Source organism: Sander lucioperca, chromosome 12 (assembly GCF_008315115.2).
Source record: "Sander lucioperca isolate FBNREF2018 chromosome 12, SLUC_FBN_1.2, whole genome shotgun sequence".
Taxonomy (NCBI): Eukaryota; Metazoa; Chordata; class Actinopteri; order Perciformes; family Percidae; genus Sander; species Sander lucioperca.
Window position 1 is genome coordinate 15,234,789 of NC_050184.1, and position 18,879 is coordinate 15,253,667.

Here is an 18,879-nt window from a genome sequence, read left to right on the forward strand (position 1 = left end):
TGCTGCAACAGAAGGTAGCAGCATCTTTGCTGAAAAAGACTCACTATTAGAGATCATAATTGTGCTTTAACTTTCGATAGACCTTTTAGTTTTAGTACCAGACATGAGAAACATATTTTCTATCTTTCTTTCTTTTGGCTTTGAAATAATCAGCAGGTAATGACTCAGTATGCACACCACCTCCTGTCTTTCTTCATATTTTCCAGATGCAAAAGCAGGATTTTGGCAGGACCTGAGTTGATTAAGAAGGAGTTAATTTCACGGTATGTAAAACCAAGGGGGGGGGGTGCTTGTTGTAAACACTGTCTGCAGCCTGAGCTCATGTCTGGGACCTTGCCTGAAAGATTCATGGAGGGGAGAGGCAAAGGAAAAGGAGGGGCTGGGGTCAACTGCAAGGGGGCTTAAGATAAACAGGACTGGGAGAGAGGGTGAGTGGGAGGAGGGAGGGATGGATGGATCGATGGATGGATCGATGGATGGATCGATGGATGGTAGGGTATAGGAAGGGAGGAAAGGAAGGACACCTGGAAGGCTTGTCATGGGGCAAAATGCCTGCAACAACAAGAGCGCCTCGCCACTGGCTTCTGTCTGAGAGAGAAAATAGAAAAACGAGGCACAGAAAGAAAGAAGAATAAAACAAATGAGAAGAAAGGGGGAATTTAGAGAGTAAATACAAAGAAGGGGGGCCGTTTGGAGGCACATCAAGAATTTGCCTTTTAAGGGGTGCAGTCTCACTCTTCCAAGCCTTGTGAGCTCTCGCGTAGCAGCCAAAACACTCAGGGAGAAGAAATAAACAACACCAAAGAGACCGTAAGGAAAAGAAACGTGAGCAATGCTAATGTTTTTCACACTTTAGCAATATTAAAAATGCACAGGGCCTCTTTGTGCTTGAAATTCCCTTGATTATCCAGGCAGAAATCATCAAAACAATGACAAGCATGCATCTGACATTCCTTCATACAACTTCTCACATCCTTAGTTATATAGGTATGAATTCTGTGGTGAAAGAGACCTTGTTTCACGATTGCAACAAACAGGCTTTTGCATCGTAAACAAGGGAAGGCTCAGTCCAACGGAGGCTCAGTCCACTCTGAATCACTGCTCTGCCCGGCATCCTAACAGCTGCCCTCACTGTTTGGGTTTCTTGGTTGTTTTCTAGACAATACCAACAATGTGTTGCCCGAGCAAGGAGAGACTGCCTGTATCTGGGAGCAGGAAACCGCTGAGGAGGAGAGATGGGGTCAGAACAGAGAGGTAATTGTATATGTAAGAGTGAGGCAACCTTAGTAGAGAGGTAGAAGCAGGAGGGTAGGGAGAGAGAAGGAAGGGAGAGAGAGACATGTTCTTGGGATGGGACGACTGGGGAAGAGGGAGAGAAGCAACGAGAGGAGAGAAAAGGGTGAAGACAGAAAGAAGAAATAAAGGAGAGCTTCAAGGGATCCTCGAGCCTTGGCATTTGAGTCGAGGGTCATGTGTAGTGAGTGTGTTCAACTGACCAAAAAAAACAGAGAGAAAAAGTAAAGCAGGGAACCTAAGTGTGCGTAAGGAAGGTTGGGTGTTTGTAAGTAAAAGTGTGTGTGAAACAAAGAAGAGTAGTGAGAGGGGGTGGAGGCAGAAAAATGGGGGAGTCCACATGCGACTGCAGCAGGCTGAGTTGGAGAGAGAGGTGTTTTTAAAGTGCGTATAGAAAAGGAGGGACGGCAGCAAGAGCATGCAGAGTGTATCCTTCCATCCGTCCCTGTAGCAGGGCTGAACGAGAGCCAGGAAAAAGGGGACGGGCCTCCCGGTCCTTTCCAGCTGACAAAAACAGCTGCCCAGGAGCCCGGGGCTGGAGCCTGTTTAAAGGACAGAGAGGGAGAGAGGACAGAAGGAGAGAGAGGAGGAGAAGAGAGGTCCAAAGTCCAGGACCCGTCCACCTATATGGGTTGCGTCCTGAGTTCGGACTGGTGTGGGGAGGAAGAGGTGCAATCTGTGCCGGTGGTCAGACACTCGTCTCTGAAGAGAAGGAGTCTGGAGAGGAGGGAGAGTGGCAGGATGAGGCTGACAAAGGTCAGTGTGTGCATGCAGTGTTCACGTGAGTGATAGATAAACAAATAATTGGGCATGCATATGTTTATATGCATCCATGACGAGTGCCTGTGTTTGTAGTCAGGGTATTGGGCATGTCAAAGGATGAAATGTCTTGGCTAAGTGAGTTATTTATTGATCAAAGGTACATTATAGGGAAAATATATGTAGGATGTCATCATATCCACAGTAATGTACAATGACATATGTCAGAAGGAAACCAACATTTCTTATATATATATTATAGACATGGTGTATTCTTTTATGGAGCCCATATATTATATATTTATGTTGTATTACTTCTATTGTAATAGCTTCAATAAAGGGGAACTGCACAGATTTTACACATCGTAGTCTGTTTACAGGTGTTCTGCATGTTGCATATGTGGAAAATTGTTGGCTCTCGAGGGAGCTGTGTGAAATAAACTTGCCTCATGTGATGTCACTTGAGTCAGTGTTGGATGGGTCTGAAGACTACAAGTAAGGCATAACACACCCGAATCTCTGACCGAACTGTCGGCAAAAAAGTTAAATTGTGGTTAATGTACAGTAGGAGCCCTACATTATGTGTGGAATAAAAAAAGACGATATCTCTGGTTCTGCTGCATTGATTTTGATACCTTTTTTTAGAAAACTGTCCATTGTGAGTCAAACAATTTTATAGAAGTGAAGTGTGTTTAATCAGTGGAGTGTGTTTGCAAGTTGGTGCATTGGAGTCAATCCAATTATGTATAATAATTGTTTTTGGTTTTTAGTGAGAAAAATATTTTATTTTAATTGCTACTTGGAGATGATCGAGCAGATCTTCAAGAATACATGTTTGAGTGTTGGTGGTGTCTACATTTTGAATTTCCCAGCCATAGATCTTTAATTCTGTTGCCTTCACACAGAAGTAATAATGCTTTAGCAGCGCCATGTTTTGGACAACACACCCATTGTAAACAGATAAGCAGAGCTAGTGTAAGGGCAAGAGTATTTTCAATTGTCTCTTTTTAATTTTGCTTGAAACAAAAGGATGCCTTGCATGTTTATGAGACCAACATTAATTAGGAATCAGTAATAAAGTCAGTGGTCATGTTATACTTTTGATAGCTGATGGGAAATTATCTCCCCTGATGCCTTCAGGTCAAAGGTCAGTGTTGGTTAATATCAGTGCCATGTGTGATAGTAAAGTGCGAGGAAATAACTACACATCCCATGCTTCTTTCATTTGAGTGAATTTCAATGTGATATTAGTGGACATGTGTAAGAGATCTGAAGTTTGAAGAAATGGTTGTTTATATTCTTACAAGGAGCGTGTGTATGTGTTTTGTTTGGCCTTCATTGAAAATGTGATGTAGATGAGGATGGCATCTCCGAGCTGAGGTCACATCTGTGCCGACACAATGGAACTGTTGTGACGGCCTCAGCACTGCTGAGGAATTACCATCATGTCAACAGAGCCAGGCTAGCTGGCTGGAGTGATCTTAAGTTGCTATCAGCTATCAAGAGCACATTTTTACCTCTGTCCACCAGTTTGTATCACATTGGATTGCATACAGACATGAGTCTCTGTTGCTTTGGTATCCAGATGTGTGAATTATCTAAGTTTGTGTGCGTGCATTTTTCTAAATGTGCATGCATTCCATCTTCCATCTGGACTTGTTTCACATGTGTGTTTGTATGCGTGCATGCATGCTTGGTTGCACCACAGTCCCAGTGGCTCCATATTACATGCTTAGCAGCGTGGGAATGTGGAGCCCTCTGGACGACGTCATCCTGCAGTGACCGACGCCACTACAGGGGTGTGGGAACCGGCTGGATCCCACTTATTATCCTAGAGGAGGAGATGTTGTCTCATCTATTCATGGTCATTTTTCATTAACTTGTTTTTCACTTTTTTTGGTTGCTTTCCATGGAGTGAGAGTGAGTGCGAGGTGTGAAAAGATGCAACTATTAGTGAAAATCTGACCAGGATGTGACTTGGCTTTAATGTCTTTGTATCCTGGTATACTCATTGCCAAGTACTTACTGGAAAAACTTGGCAACAGAAAATGATGTTCCACATGCTGCACATTACATAATTTGCTTATGTTATGTCAGGAACATGGGAAAGGGATATTTTTTTAATCATTTGACTATTTGCAGTTTGCAGGGTAGGGTCAAAACACATCCTTCAGTGTCATTAATGTTTTGTGGGCACTGGTGTTATTTTACAAATGATGTATTTTTCATTTTTCACTCCATGAATAATTAAAAATGTTAATTATTTGATTACCCATAGCGTTTTATGATTTCATATACTCATTCTGTGCGCTGACAATAAGCCTGTTGCTTTACTGTCCAATGGTTCTTGGACAGCTGTTAAAGGAGAGTAGCTGAGCATCAACAAACAATGTTCTAAAAATGGATTCTTGAAATAAACAGTTTCTGGTGTACAGACACAATAGTTCATATGGCACTCTTAAAAAAAAAAATAAGCACCAAGCCAACCAAGCCACAGCAATTCACGTGGGACAAATCTAAGTAGGCGAGCATTAGACAGAAGTAGTAAAATTACCACCTCAAGGTTATGGCCTTTTCATAAAATGATTTTTCTGAGATATCTTATTGTGTGTGATGATCACAAACAGATCATTGAAAGTTTCAAGTCTTAATGTATTGGCAGTCATCCTAATAAACATGTATTTAATTCACCTACTGTGCAGGCAGAGCCAAGGGTTCAAATCTGAGATTAATTAATGGAATCACTTGGCAGCTGAAGTTTAATATGAACCGTATTCTCACACAGCCCTTACTGCAGGATCGTTTAGCCACGCTAGCAGTAGATCAACAACTTTGATCCAGAATGAAATATCGACTATTGTATGGATTGCCATGAGATTCAGTGCATATATCCATGGTGCCCATGCGTTGTATGACTTTGGTGATTATCTGACTTTTCCTCTAGTGCAACCATGAAGTTGACATTTTGGGTTTTGACTGAAATGTCTATTAGACGTATTGTCATGACATTTGGTGCAGACATTCATATCCCCCTCAGGTTGAATTGTAATAACTCTGGTGAATTGTCATTTGTCCAATACCTTGGTTTTATGACCAAAAACTAATAGCATCCCCTTCAGCCTCATTTGTACTTTGTGTTTAGGGCTAACTAGCAAATGTCACTTCTAATGCCCTTGTTCTATGCCTGTGTGTAGATGGTCGAGGTTAGGCATTGATCTCGAATCGTTAGGGTCATGAGGATAGCCCATTAGTCAGGGGATAGGTTAAAGGCTGATATTTTTTTTTTTTCGATTTGGCTGTAGACTCTGTTATATGTTGATCTATTTTTCTTTAATGTAACACTGCTTTGTTCCTTACTCTACAAGTGTTATGGCTTCTAAGAATTCCAAGCTTACTGCTAGTTATTTATATTGTTAGCGTTCCAGAAATAAAAGTCCATTCTTTCAACCCACTGTTTGTCACCCCTGAAGTAACATTTGTAATCCTACTAGATCTGCTGTTGTTGACTTTAGAAATACATAGAGGCCTGGCGTTGTGACAGGGGTTTTATATGTTTTTATATGTTTGTCTAGCTTCCCTGTAATTTCTCAAGAGCACCAAAAGTTTAGATTGGCCATGACCAATACTGAGGCCTTGAGCCACAGGCATCCACTACAAACACACCCAACACAGGAAGGAACACTGACCGGTTAGGGTTAAATATAGACCCCCCCCCCCCAACATCCAGAATGAAACAAAGTATAATAGAATAGAAACAGAAGTAATTCTCACACTCCTTGACGTCAGAAAACAAGATGAATTCCAATGTAAACTTAAGACTCGAGGGGTGGCTGACTAGATTCCTAGGCTTAAAAACAATGAGCCGTCCCAAACTCTGAGCAGGATTTGAGCAATGCTTGTTGTTGTGGGCACGCAGATGAAAGCTGATCAAGGGAAAAGGGGAAGACATAAACCATTTCCTCCCTCAGTAAGTTTGCAAAAAAACAACAACAACAAAAACCAGCACCGCCCTTAAAAGAAACACCTCACGGAAAACTATGCACAAAATATTTTCTTTTTTTACACCCAAAAATGTTGAGCTTGACATTTGCCCAAGTTTTGAAAAATGTCTTTGGGTCTGAGAAGCGTTGGCTGACAGAAAGGATTTTTATTGAACTCATTGGCACAATAAATGTGAACATGTGCTCCACAGTGTCATCAGTATCTCTATGTCTCACCCACTGCTTTCTCGCTCTTTAGCTCCTCTAACAGCTGCACCTTATCAGTCGTTGGCGTAGTGCTGTCTTACACAATCCTTCGTCAGGCTACACAGTCCCCTTTTCGAGCCTCCTTCTCCCCTCATTTCCTCTTGGCCTGGGTTCCCACTCTGTCCCCCTCTTTCTCATTTACCTCCAAGCGTGATCCAAGTCCTTCCACTTCCTCAAGACTAAAAATTCTCAGTTCTAGACGGACTAGAAAAAACCCCACCTTGCAATACTTCATGGAGTGTTTACCAAAATCAAGCACCTTGCATTCATGCTGGATTCAGGATTCATTCCATGTGTGTTCAAAAGCGTCCGGACCCTCCCCCACTTTACTCACCGACTTAACCCCTCATTCCAATCCTAAGCACCAGCTTCCTGTCTCTCATGGTCCCTCTGTAGTTTTTTTAGTCTGGCATGTGGCCTCCCCACTCCTCTTGTTACCTTTTTCACGTTTACCACTTTGTTCACTGCTTCTTAATCCATGCTCACCCCCACACACACACACACACACACACACACACACACCCCCGCCACGCCCCCTCTTCAACACCCTCATCTTTTCCCCTCACCCTGGCACAATCCAAAAGATAGGGAGCCAAAAATTCCACAAATAAGACCCCCCAAATCTATCAGCCCTGCTTTTTTTCTGTCATGAGCCGGAAATTCTTGTATTATGAGCGAAAGGAATGGACTGCATTACTGCACTTTTGGGGATTACTGACGAACAGTCTGGTTTCACACTGATTGGCAGGGATATACTGTACCTGCACGTCAATCTAACACACATGGAAGTGACTAAGAGATTGAAGGAGCAGACAGAAATAATGCTCTGTGCATTAGAAGTCTGAGACTGGGGAATATTATGGGCTAACAATTTAAGACAGCATGAACCTCAATGCATTCATGTGCATATATATTGATTATAATCACGACCATAAGCATGTACAGCTAGTTTGGCAAGGAATCTTAAGATTTACATCACCATGTTTGACGCAATAAGTGTTTTCCTTGTTTCTATTATAGTGATCAGCTAAGCCTGGCTTTGCCTTTGAAAATTTTAAACGCAAAGATGCTTTATCCATGTTTTAGTCTAATTTAAAACACTGTATCCACACTGCACCTGTGATGCCTTTCTCTTATTTCACCACTAGGTGCTGCTACTAACACACTAGTCACTACTCAGCAGCTGTGGCAATGCAGATGTTAATCAAGGCACATCTGTGTGTGTGTGTGTGTGTGTGTGTGGGTGGGGCACACTGACCACACGGAGCCCAAGATGACATGGGGACTTTTGAACAGTGATTCCTACCCAAAGTATTTGTACACCCAGATGATACTTCTGCAGTTACCATGGGGTACGGACAGATTGTGGAGTAGGTCAGGTGGGTCAGGTTTATTTGGAGAGAAATAAAGTAAAAGTATTATCATGTCATCAAAAATGTAAAAGCTATATATTTGTGTTAAAGGGTAAAAATAATAATGAATTAAAATTGCTGAGATGCTGATCCAGTAACATTCTGGCTATGATAGTCAGCAAGAGAACCAGAGAAGCTAAAAATAATGGATACAGGTCTGAAACATCCGCCCTTTGCCACTCTGAGTGGTGGCAGGCAGTACAGATACAATAGTTGACTGAACCTTCTGAAAAAAAAGAGACCAAGCCTTAAAATATATATTGTAACAATATCCACTTTTATATACTTAATGATATTCAACTCAATTCAATTTTATTTATAGTGTCAAGTCATAACAGGTGTTATCTCAGGACAGTTCTACGCCACACTTGATAATTTACAAAGACTGTGGTGAGGAAAAACTTCCTTTTAACACCCAGTTTAAAATGAATATGAATATGTTTTGAAAATGAACACATGCAGAACAGCACAGGGGGTGAGGATGAGGAGGTACTTGGGCTGAGGGGTACGCCAGACAAAAAAGAGCTGAGAACCACTAAGCTAGAGAGTCCTGACTAAAATACTTTTTGTTCAGACTACATTAAGTTCCTGAGCTATTTGTTGACATAAACATGTCTGTTACACATGTGATAATGCTTATGTGTACTGTAGGAGGAGGGGAGGAGGCCCAGAGCCACCTCGTGCACATGGGGCCCATAATTAAAACATGTGTGTGTGTGTGTGTGTGTGTGTGTGTGTGTGTGTGTGTGTGTGTGTGTGTGTGTGTGTGAGTGTGTGTGTGCGTGTGTGCGTGTGTGTGTGTGTGTGTGTGTGTTTGTGTGCTACATAGTGACATGTTTGTTTGTTTACATGCTAAGGTTTCAAACGCCTCTTAGATTTTTTTTGACAAAGTCACACCCAGATCCACCTACCATACCATCATTTTGACCCTGTTGTGAAGGATATAGGGCTGATTCTGTGGTTGTTTAATTACAGTTATTTACATTTTTTATTTTAAACTACTTAAGCGACCATACTATTGCACAGCCACATCATCAATATATTTAGGAATACACTGTGAATATGTGTGATATATGTGATAAAACAAATACCACGAGGAGGGATGATAGGGTAAAGTACATTCTGGATTTATCACCTCAATCACAGGGATTTTATAGTGTTTAATTCAGCCAATCCAGATCCAGTTTCCTTACGCTCCCCTCCAGGAACCGGCCTATCAGGGGAGGAAATTCCAGTTATAGTACTCCACACATGAGTGTAACTCCACCCCGCAGCCCCTGTACGGAGGGTGGACCGGAGTAAAGAAAACAAGTTATCTCAGTGGCAGGCCATGTTACTGATGGTCTTCCTGAGAATGAGGGGCAGCTTTTAACCCAGGGAATATGATTAGCGGGAAAATGAACAAGGTAAGATCACAAGTCTCAAGTCTATAAGCCTCGAGAGAAAATGTATAGTTTCTGGTTGTGTTTGTCTAGGATCCAGTGATTGGTCGTCCAGTTAAAGTTACTTAGCAGTCAGTATTTGCAGCCTGTATGAAGGATTTTGGATGGATGCGTTGTGATGCTGAGTTTTCATATGCTGGCTGCGCACTTTGTGAAATTGACTTCTTGTCTTCTGTGGAGACGCCATAACGTTAAAATCATGTTCAGTTTTGCCTGTATTCAGATGTTTGCTCAGGTAGCCTACTAGTTATGTTAAGTAAAGTTATACACAAAAGCCTAACAGATATGTTCTGGAGGTGGCTTAAGAGAAAAATAGGCTCGGTACTGTGCTGTTCAATGGGAGATGTAATGTAACGTATAGCCGTATGTTTAGTTAACGTTACACTACATTTTCTTTGATAACCCCACAATTCGGCCTAGGCTACTTTTAATTATCGTGATTTCACTATAGTAGGTTAGTTATGAGAAACATGGAGACTCAAAGAAACGTGTTCTCTGTCCGTCGCACCTCATTAAACTGACATAAAGTGTTCTGAATAGAGTCATTTGATGCATTAGGCGGCCTACACCTTCCCCACTGTTACTGCGTCAGCACCACTCAGTTATTGTTAATGTCGCAAATTCATGTCGGGGCATGTTTCTCCAGAGCGCGCAGATGATAGGTGACAGGTTGGTTTGGTTTTACGTTAAAATGCATACAATTGCAGTTAGAAAACGTATGTATAAATTAAAGCAGCCAATGCAAAATCAGTAAAATGTGTGGATGAGTTTGATGGTTTCTCCACTATGTATCTCCAGTTACACTCTCAGTGAATTCCCAGCTCTAGACCTAAATGCAAATAGTCAAAAGCCAAGGGTAAGAGCTGGAAAGCTGTCCTTTACCTACTTCTCTTACACATCACTCATAAATTGACCATTTTGTAGAGCTGCAAAGATTAATCAATTAGTTGTCAACTATTTAATCAGTTTGAGTCATGTTTTTTTTTTTTTTTTTTTAAAGAAAAGTAAAAATTCTCTGATTTCAGCTTCTTAAATGTAAATATGTTCTGGTTTATTTACTCCTCTTTGGCAGTAAACTGAATATATGGTATTTGAGTTGTAGACAAAACAAGCTTCTTGGGCTTTGGGAAACATTGATCGACATTTTGCACCATTTTTCTTTAGACCATTTTTTTTTTTAGACCAAACAGATTAATCGACAATGAAAATGATCATTAGTTGCAGCCCTGCGCTGGAGACATAAAGTTCCTGATGCAATATAAAATGTGCCCAAATAGTTGCGTGACAGTGCAATTTGGTCAAAAACTAGTGTCTCAGACTGATCTCATGAAGTGGCGTATGTATGACACGTCAATTTGTATGCCATTATTGGCGTGTTATCAAGACGCATACTCGCTTTTTAGCGTGTTAATCAACGCCGTTTGGCCTCCATTGACTTACATTACCTTGCGATTGCGTGTGAATTGACGCCGTCACACAGGACTTTAACCCAGGAGAGCGGGGATTGCGTCCCGCGTGTCACGTTTCCTTTGTGTCCCGCATGTGACGTTTCCTTTCCACGTTTGTTCTTTTTCTAAACCCAACCCGGGTGTGACGTTTCCTGTAACCAACAGTAGCCTTGCGATAACGCGCCACGTGGCTTTAGAAAGTGCCGTGTATGTTTACGCTGTGACGTTGCAGACTGCCGTCCACTGTATACAACGTAGACATACACGCGGATAGCTCAAAATACGTACAGATAACACGCCACTTGGTTTTAGGAAAGTGGCGTGTATGTTTACGCGAAGTCATGATGTCATGTTGAGTGCCTTGTTAAAGAAAAGTAGGCTTGAGTAACACACAATTTGTTGCTTCCAGCCTCCTCAGATTGGGATGATAGACTGTGTGTGTGTGTGTGTGTGTGTGTGTGTGTGTGTGTGTGTGTGTGTGTGTGTGAGATGTACAATTTTCCTAAGGGCACATCAAGCGCACAAGTTGACTAAAAGGATGCTGTGAACCAAAATCTGTCATGTGTGTGAATGATCACGCTTGGTGTAGTAATCCTACCGTAGGTGTGTGTGTGTGTATGTATGGATGCCTACACTGATTAATGGCTGTTGCGTGGTTCATGCATCCGACAATTAGTGTTGGCTCCGTATCACCATCCCTTGTCAGAGTTCCTATCCTGCTTTGTGGCATGAGGAAAACAGCTACGCATTAACAACAAGATAACATTGTCCAACCTCTCCAACCTTTCCTTTACTGATAACAGTGTGGTCATTAAGCATTTTTTTCTCCTATGTGAACCATATGTAATGTAGATAGGCGGTGGTCAGCCGGCATTTTGATCAGATTGGAAAGGGTGATGTGATTTCAAAACTCAGTTTTTCTGGGAAAACCTGGGCAACAACAAACTATGTTGCCTTTGAGCAAGGCACTAAGGCACTCCACCGGAGATGCTCAGTAACCAGCAGTACAATACTGTTGTTGTACTCTGTGTACAGTAGGTATTCTATATTTGTAATTATTGGGTGTAACTGAGAAGTTTGATGGTCCAGAAAGGGTCCATGATGGCTGTGTTTACTTGGGACGCCCCCTGTTCCCTGCCTCAAGCCAAGAGGCGAATACAGAGCCTGGTTCACATTCCCTTGTGCCAGATGCAGTTACACTGAAATCTACAGTAGCACCCATTCACTCTCACCTGGAAAATCCAGGCAGCAGTAAAACAGAATGGATGCAAATGATTTGCATCTAGTCCAGCAGGAGCAGCGACAGGTTTCCTTGAAACGGACCGTCTGCGAGTCATGTGTCTGAGGCTGCAATGCGATCGGATCTGGTCCTAACTAACATGTCTAACCATCACTTAGTCATCACCCTTGGAAGATGTCATCCACTAACGTACTGAGGCCATGTCACAGTAAACTTTTGAGGCAAAGCAGATGGTGCATTCTGCCAGTAAATATCAACAACTGCAGCAGGGGGTGTTGATGGTGCTGCTGGAGCATTAAGGTCATTCTGTGTGTGTGTGTGTGTGTGTGTGTGTGTGTGTGTGTGTGTGTGTGTGTGTGTGTGTGTGTGTGTGTTAGCAGCAGTCCCACTGAGTCCCAGTGAACGGAAGTGTATCATGGCCGGTACGCTGACCTCACCTCGGGAACAGGCAGTCTCTGTTCCCTCCACTGCCTGTCCCACCCTTCTGACACACACGTGCACACTCACATACGAATGAATTGACACACATTTATTAACACACATGCTGGCCTTGATGCCAACAAATGATGCAGGAACCCAGATAAGCCCAGACCCATGTAAGACACTTTCAAAGGTGGGTGGGATTTAAGTACACAAGAAGTCTCAAACCCAACGATGAATGGCGTGTGTGTGTGTGTGTGTGTGTGTGTGTGTGTGTGTGTGTGTGTGTGTTGTAGTGCATAAAACATTGTGTAATAAGCAGACATTACAAACTGTTGGCTTGTTGTACATTTCTGATGGATACTAAACGTTCCTGTCACAAAAAAAGGAGACTCCGGGTATTTCCATTGAAACTGAGGGTCAAGTCTCTAAAGTCTTTTAAGGACCTATGAGTTAGACTTGTAGAATTGTGTGATTGTCAATGGGAAAACCTGCTTTGCACTTACATCATTTGGACACGAGATGCGATATTACCTGGCAAACAGTTCACATTTATTCATTATAGAGCCGGAACAATTAGCATTGATTTATTGATTAGTCTACTGACATAAAAGGAATCAGCATCTCTTTTGATAATTGATCAAACATCAAACATGTCAAACATTCACTGGCTCCAGCTACTTAATTGTGCTGCTTTTCTTTGTCTTATGTGACAGTAAAGTATATATCTTTAAAGTTACTTTGTACTTTGAGAGCAACAAAAAGCCAGAGTCAAATTCCCTGTATGTGTTTACACTTGGCCATTAAAACTGATTCTGGACTGTTGTACATCTCTTAAATAAACTGCGCAAAATCATTGTCCCATTAGCAAATGAGCTAACAAGAGGAGAGCTCGTTCCCATCCAATAACTTTTGTTGAATGAAATGATCTCCGGTCCTGAGAGCAAATACCAGGGGGGAGTAATCAGCCCAGTATAGCGAAAATAGAAAGAAACCCAGAGAGCCTTTGTGTCTGACTAGCGCTACCATGTTACCGGTAGCCCCTACGTCACCAAGCTTTTAGAACAACATATTTCAAGAAGATGTGCCAATGAACTTTGCTTTGCACTTTCTGGTGTGACCCCATCTTTAGACAGTGAAGGAAAATAAGGATGGGAGTTTTTCCACTATTTCCTGCATTGATTAAAGGGGACCTCCACTGATTTAACACATCAAAGTCTGTTTACAGCTTTGATGTTGAGTACTACAGCATGTTAAAAAAAAGTTGTACAGTGTATATGTACTGTATGCCTTTTGTGACTCAAGAGGGAGCTGCGTAAAGTCTGATAAATGTCCCCAAGTGATGTCACTTGAGTCAGTGTAGGATGGGTCTGAAGACTTCAAGTTTGAAAACGAGAAACATCTGGGTGTGTGGAGTTACAAAGAAGAATCCTTGGATAATACACTCGGATCTCCGACCGAACCGTTGCTAGGCGATTTGAATTGTGGGTAATGTAGGCGCCAGGTTTTGAGAAGAAAGAAGAATACATGGAATAAAAAAAGATGATATCTCTGGTTCTGCTGCATCGCTTTAGTAATTGTCCATCATCACTCCGACAATGTTATAGTACTATAGAGTAGAGCTGTAATCGGGCCGGATTACGGGCTTGCAACCCGGAGTGAAAGCCCCGGTCCAGCCCGAGCCCGTTTAAAATTATAGAAATTAAGACCGAACACTAAAATCCAATTTTGCAGGTTGGTGTATTGGTGTCAACCCAGTTGTGTATAATAATCGTTTTTGTAACTTATTCGTTATCAGTGGGGACGCCAGTCATGTCAGGGATGAAATAAGAAAAAAAAAATTAAAATGTTTTTATTTCATGCAGTTTGGCCAGGTGGTTATCAGAGACAATCAAATTCAAGCAATTGAAAATGTATCAATCAAATGGTCAGACTTTTGGTTGTGCAGAACGGACACTAACCCAAAGCGACTGTGTTCGGCTTGAAAAATGCCCTAAAGATCGGAAGACAATGTTCCATTATGAGTCACAATCACTTCTTATAAGTTCTTATAATGACAAAATCCGTAGGAAGAGTTTCCCCTCCGAGGCTTCTTCCAATGTGTGCCCTCACTGACCATCTGCAGCTGAAGCTGAGGTCACAGTGTCCAGGCCTGCAGTCAGTAATGTAGCACTCCCACACAATGCCCATCATTGTCTAAATATCAAGACTATTTTTGGAGAGAAAGAAGAGGAAAGGAGCAAGAGAGTTTCCAGGGGTGTGTGTGTGTGTGTGTGTGTGTGTGTGTGTGTGTGTGTGTGTGTGTGTGTGTGAGTGTGAGTGTGCGCGCACAAATGGTTTCTGTGTATTTGTTTTGACATTTGTATGCATAAATATCTGCCTGTGTGTGCATCTGTTGTATAAGTGTCCAACCCCTCCCTGGTTGAATCCAGCTACTGTTCTCTGACGGCTGGCAGACGTGCAGCGAGGAATGGGAGGGATTTCTGGTTAGAAAGCATTTCTTTGACTCCAGAAACCTCTGGTTCCTTTTTCTGCCAGATAGCTAAAAATATTAGAAAAAGGACCTTCTTGTGCGTAGCAGATGTTGTAGGTGGGGTCTATCCTGACATAAGTGGGGGACACGGGGACGGGAAGAGGAAAGGGGAAGGCTGTCAGTTTCCACTGACCTGTCTGCAGGGCTACACGTCTGCACGTGAGTGAGTGTTTGTGTGCAGCTTGTGTGTGTGTAGAGTTTTTCTTCCTGAGGTAGCTGTTTACAACTTGTGTCACTTCTGTAGAAATGTGGGCAGGTCCCAGCTGGTGGAGGCTTTGTAAGTCAGAGGGGCACATGTACTGTACATGGGTTTGCCCTGGAGCTCAACGATTAATCACTTTCAAATCGAAATCGCAATTTGAAAGAGTGTGATTAGCTAATCGTAAATACCGCGATTAATCGAATGTGAGTATTCAGTTGAATGTTTGGTGTGACATTTGGTTTAACATTTTTTATTCCTCTTTTCATTATTATATTTACTGTTTTTTTCATAAGAGAAATGCTGGAATAATGTTACATACCACAGATTGTTTACAGAAATGTCCTATTTTCAGTGGATTTTTCATTCATGATGTGATAAATGTTCTGCGTTTGACTGTTCAATGTTCCATGCTTATTAAAAGAAAAACACTTATCGCCGGCAGTTCACATCTATGTTCTCATCCTTGCATAAGAATATAGAGCAGTTTTGATGGTGTCTTATGACATGTTTTTTTGTTACACAGTGAATATTGAACATTAGCTATACTTTTTGTTTACAGTGTTTCCTCTAGAATTTTTTTCAGCAGCGGCAGGGGGTGGGGGGTGTTGAACGTCAAAAAATAACGTTACCTGAAAACAGCGTGTAGTTTCTTTTTAGCATCTCACATCACACTTTCAGTCACTATGACCACTACTAAGGTCAGAAACATAAAATGAACCAAAATATGAACGATAACGTCGCTGTCGACGGGCTTATCTGCTAATGTTAGCTATCGACCGTTAGCTTGTAACCATCCAGCAAATAGACGGTACTGTAGGGTGCCATTACCTGAAACCGGTGATTTAATGTCACCGTACATTTTACACACAGTTTAACAACAAAACAAAACGCTGAGTCAACATTACTAGCTACGTTTTTCATGTTGGTTTTGAGCGGTATGCACCCCCACTAACCTAGAAAACGGTTTTAAAACAGTAACGTTAATACAGTGTGTCGGAGGAATACAGCGTCTCCTGCAGCGGGGAGTCAAAGGCAGAGGGACTGAAGCGTTCGCTAACGTTAGCTTCTTGTCTCATCTGGGGTCTGATAAACAGTAAATTCATCAAAATCAGTGTCCACAACACTATTTCCCAATAAACTGTAGCTGTCATATTTCATGGGACCCGCGTGAGTGCGGATTTCATGTCGTGGCTTTCGTCGCCGTTTGTCACTTTGCCTAAGATTGCCTAAGCCCTGTTGTTTATTTGGTTGCCATGACTTCGCGAGTTATGACGTCCTGTCACTGTTCCAGTTGCTCACCCTAAAGGGGAGAGAGAGCCAAGGGGGTAGGCTTCTCCTCGGACCGCGAACCTCCTATGGCGCCATTTTGATGCTAACAAGCCATCAACTCCCGTTAGCATTCCATTGACTGCCATTAATTTTGGCGCCACTTTGACAGTGAATAACTTTACATCTGAAGCGTTTAAAGACTCTATTTGTCCATTGTTTTTTTCTAAAGAAACACGACAATGTATAAAAGGCTCCATTACCTTGTATCTCACGTTATGGCTCTGTAGCAGGCGTTTTTGTAAAAATAGGCTAACGCTTGTGTCATAACCACGTGATTTACTGTCGCGCAGTAGAGGAATAACCATATAGTACAGGAGAAGCTTGCAGGTAGTTTCGTCTCACATTAGCTGTTTAAGTGTAATTACTAATGTTAACTAGCATTTTAGTTAGCAATAATTAGCCTGTGCCTATGTTATCTCCTTACATAAACCTACGCTGTCCGTCTCTGCAAGATTGGGAATGATTGAGATTTCTCTTGGCACAGCTACCAGAAGACTTACAACTTTCAGACAGGTTGCTCACGTCACATTTATGTTGTCTCTCTCAGTTGGAGGCTGCGCAGTAACGCTCAGCCATCACCGGAAAAGTGCTTCTAACGGCCTTCACTGGTCTCCGTCCAGAGCAACGGGATCTGTTGGTCCATTCTTATATACTGTCTATGGAGAGAGCGGATGACAGTTCGCTTGAGTTCAGTAGAGCAGACGGCTCTGCAGAGTCGTGTAATTACGACTATTTCATAAACAGCTGAAGGAGCGGCGGTGCGCGGTGTACATAGCGGAAACCCTGTTGTGCGTCTGCCCTATTTCTGATACCGTGGCGGCAGAAATTTTACCATGGTGGGCCACCACGGTAAAATCAACATAGAGGAAACACTGGTTTAAAATCGCAATTCGAATTGTAATCTCAATATCTGGCAAAAAAACTTGCAATTCGATTTTTTCCCCCAAATCGTTGTGCCCTAGTTTGCCCATCACTATTTTTCGGTGACGGCAGATGGATCCAGTTTGGTTAACCTGTGTGGTTGTGTGTTTGTGCATCTACAGTATTAGTGAATCAATCGATTTGTGTAGGGCTGTGCATTTAATCAAAGTTTTAATCGTGATTACGATTTTTGCTCCTAATGTTTACAAAAACAGATTTTGCACATTACGTTTTGCAAGTAAACTCTTATTTGGTCTTGTGCTCTGAATGAAAAAAAAAGAAAATTCAAACGGTAAAAGTATTAAGGGAAATTTGACAGTTCAAGGTGTTTTCACTGTTGATTTGTTTAACTGTTTCACTGCTTTTTTTAAGTTCAATAACTGCAACATCTTTCCAAAAGACAATGAGTAATTGTGTTAAATAATTGTGTTTCAAAATTGACCAAAAATAATCGTGATTATGATTTTTTTTTTTTCATAATCGAGCAGCCCAAATTTGTTCATTTCCTGCTAAATAGATTAAAAAAAAGTTCTGTTTTTCAGCTTATTCCTCTCAGGCAGCAGAAATTATCTAACCAGTCTCTTTATTAGCTCACTCAATAGCAAATAACACATGTTTTACCAGGGGATGATGTTTTTTATCCATTACAGTGGTGACGATAATTACTATCCTGGGGACCGGGCTCAGCATTTCAGGTTGTTTTCAGGGCTTATACACTCGGGCTCTTCCAGTTGTTTTCTGCTTCCTCTGTTGTCATCCTCCTCAAAGTTGTAAACCTCCTTCCCTGAGGTTTCCTTTGCTGGACTCCCAAGTTGAGCAGAGTTGTTTTCAATAGATTTGGCCACTTTGCTTTTCTTAATTAAGGTAATCATGCATTAGTACTTGTGGAAGTTACCTCATGATACAGGACCAATGCCCTGTAATTGTTCTGTAGGCCAGTGATTCTCAAAGTGGAGTCCGTGGCAGCTGCAGATTCCCTTCTTCAGAACGCTTCTGAACTAACTTACTAACTATGTACTTTGTGTCGTAGGTATCAAGGCTTGAAACTACAAAAATATTTTGCGCCAGAAAGTTGTTACCTAGTGCAGCAAATAGTGAATCTGCCAGTCTTAACACTCAACCATGTAGATTAAATATATGCTGTTGACTCTCATTCCAAAGTCCATTTGCTTTTGGCCATATCACATCTTTGCCCAGTTGTCATGGAATGGTGTTTAAGGATTTCTCATCCATGTTGGCTTAAAGTGCTCATATTATGCTCATTTTCAGGTTCATAATTGTATTTAGAGGTTATATAGTAAGAGGTTTATATGATTTAATTTTCAAAAAACACCATATTTTTGTTGTACTGCACATTGCTGCATCTCCTCTTTTCACCCTGTGTGTTGAGCTCTCTGTTTTAGCTACAGAGTGAGACATCACACTTCTGTTCCATCTTTGTTGGGAGTCGCACATGTGCAGTAGCTAGGTAAGACTACTAGCCAGTCAGAAGCAGGTATCAGGGCGTGTCACGCTAGCAGCTAGGCGAGCATTATATCGTGTGTTAGAAAGTGACCTACGTTTGTCATGGAAGTAAAGGCTGAACTAAGATAGAGCTGTTTGGAGCAGTTTGTGAACAGTGTTTTCTGTTGGA

The 18,879-nt window shown here is 41.8% G+C and overlaps 1 protein-coding gene across 9 annotated transcripts in view; it reads left to right on the forward strand.

The window, feature by feature from the left end:
• The first annotated feature begins 1,301 nt into the window (after positions 1-1,301).
• The window catches only part of tns2a (tensin 2a), a 67,127-nt gene continuing 49,549 nt past the window's right edge, over positions 1,302-18,879 (forward strand). For 5 of the 9 annotated variants that reach the window (XM_031286375.2, XM_031286381.2, XM_031286378.2 and 2 more), the window contains exon 1: positions 1,302-2,049. In XM_031286375.2, coding sequence (XP_031142235.1) covers positions 1,921-2,049 — 129 coding nt within the window. In that variant the 5' untranslated portion in view covers positions 1,302-1,920. Of the gene's footprint in view, positions 2,050-8,946; positions 9,118-14,936; positions 14,958-18,879 lie in introns of those variants that run through there. The other 4 variants (XM_031286382.2, XM_036008191.1, XM_031286380.2 and 1 more) reach the window with 3 other exon arrangements.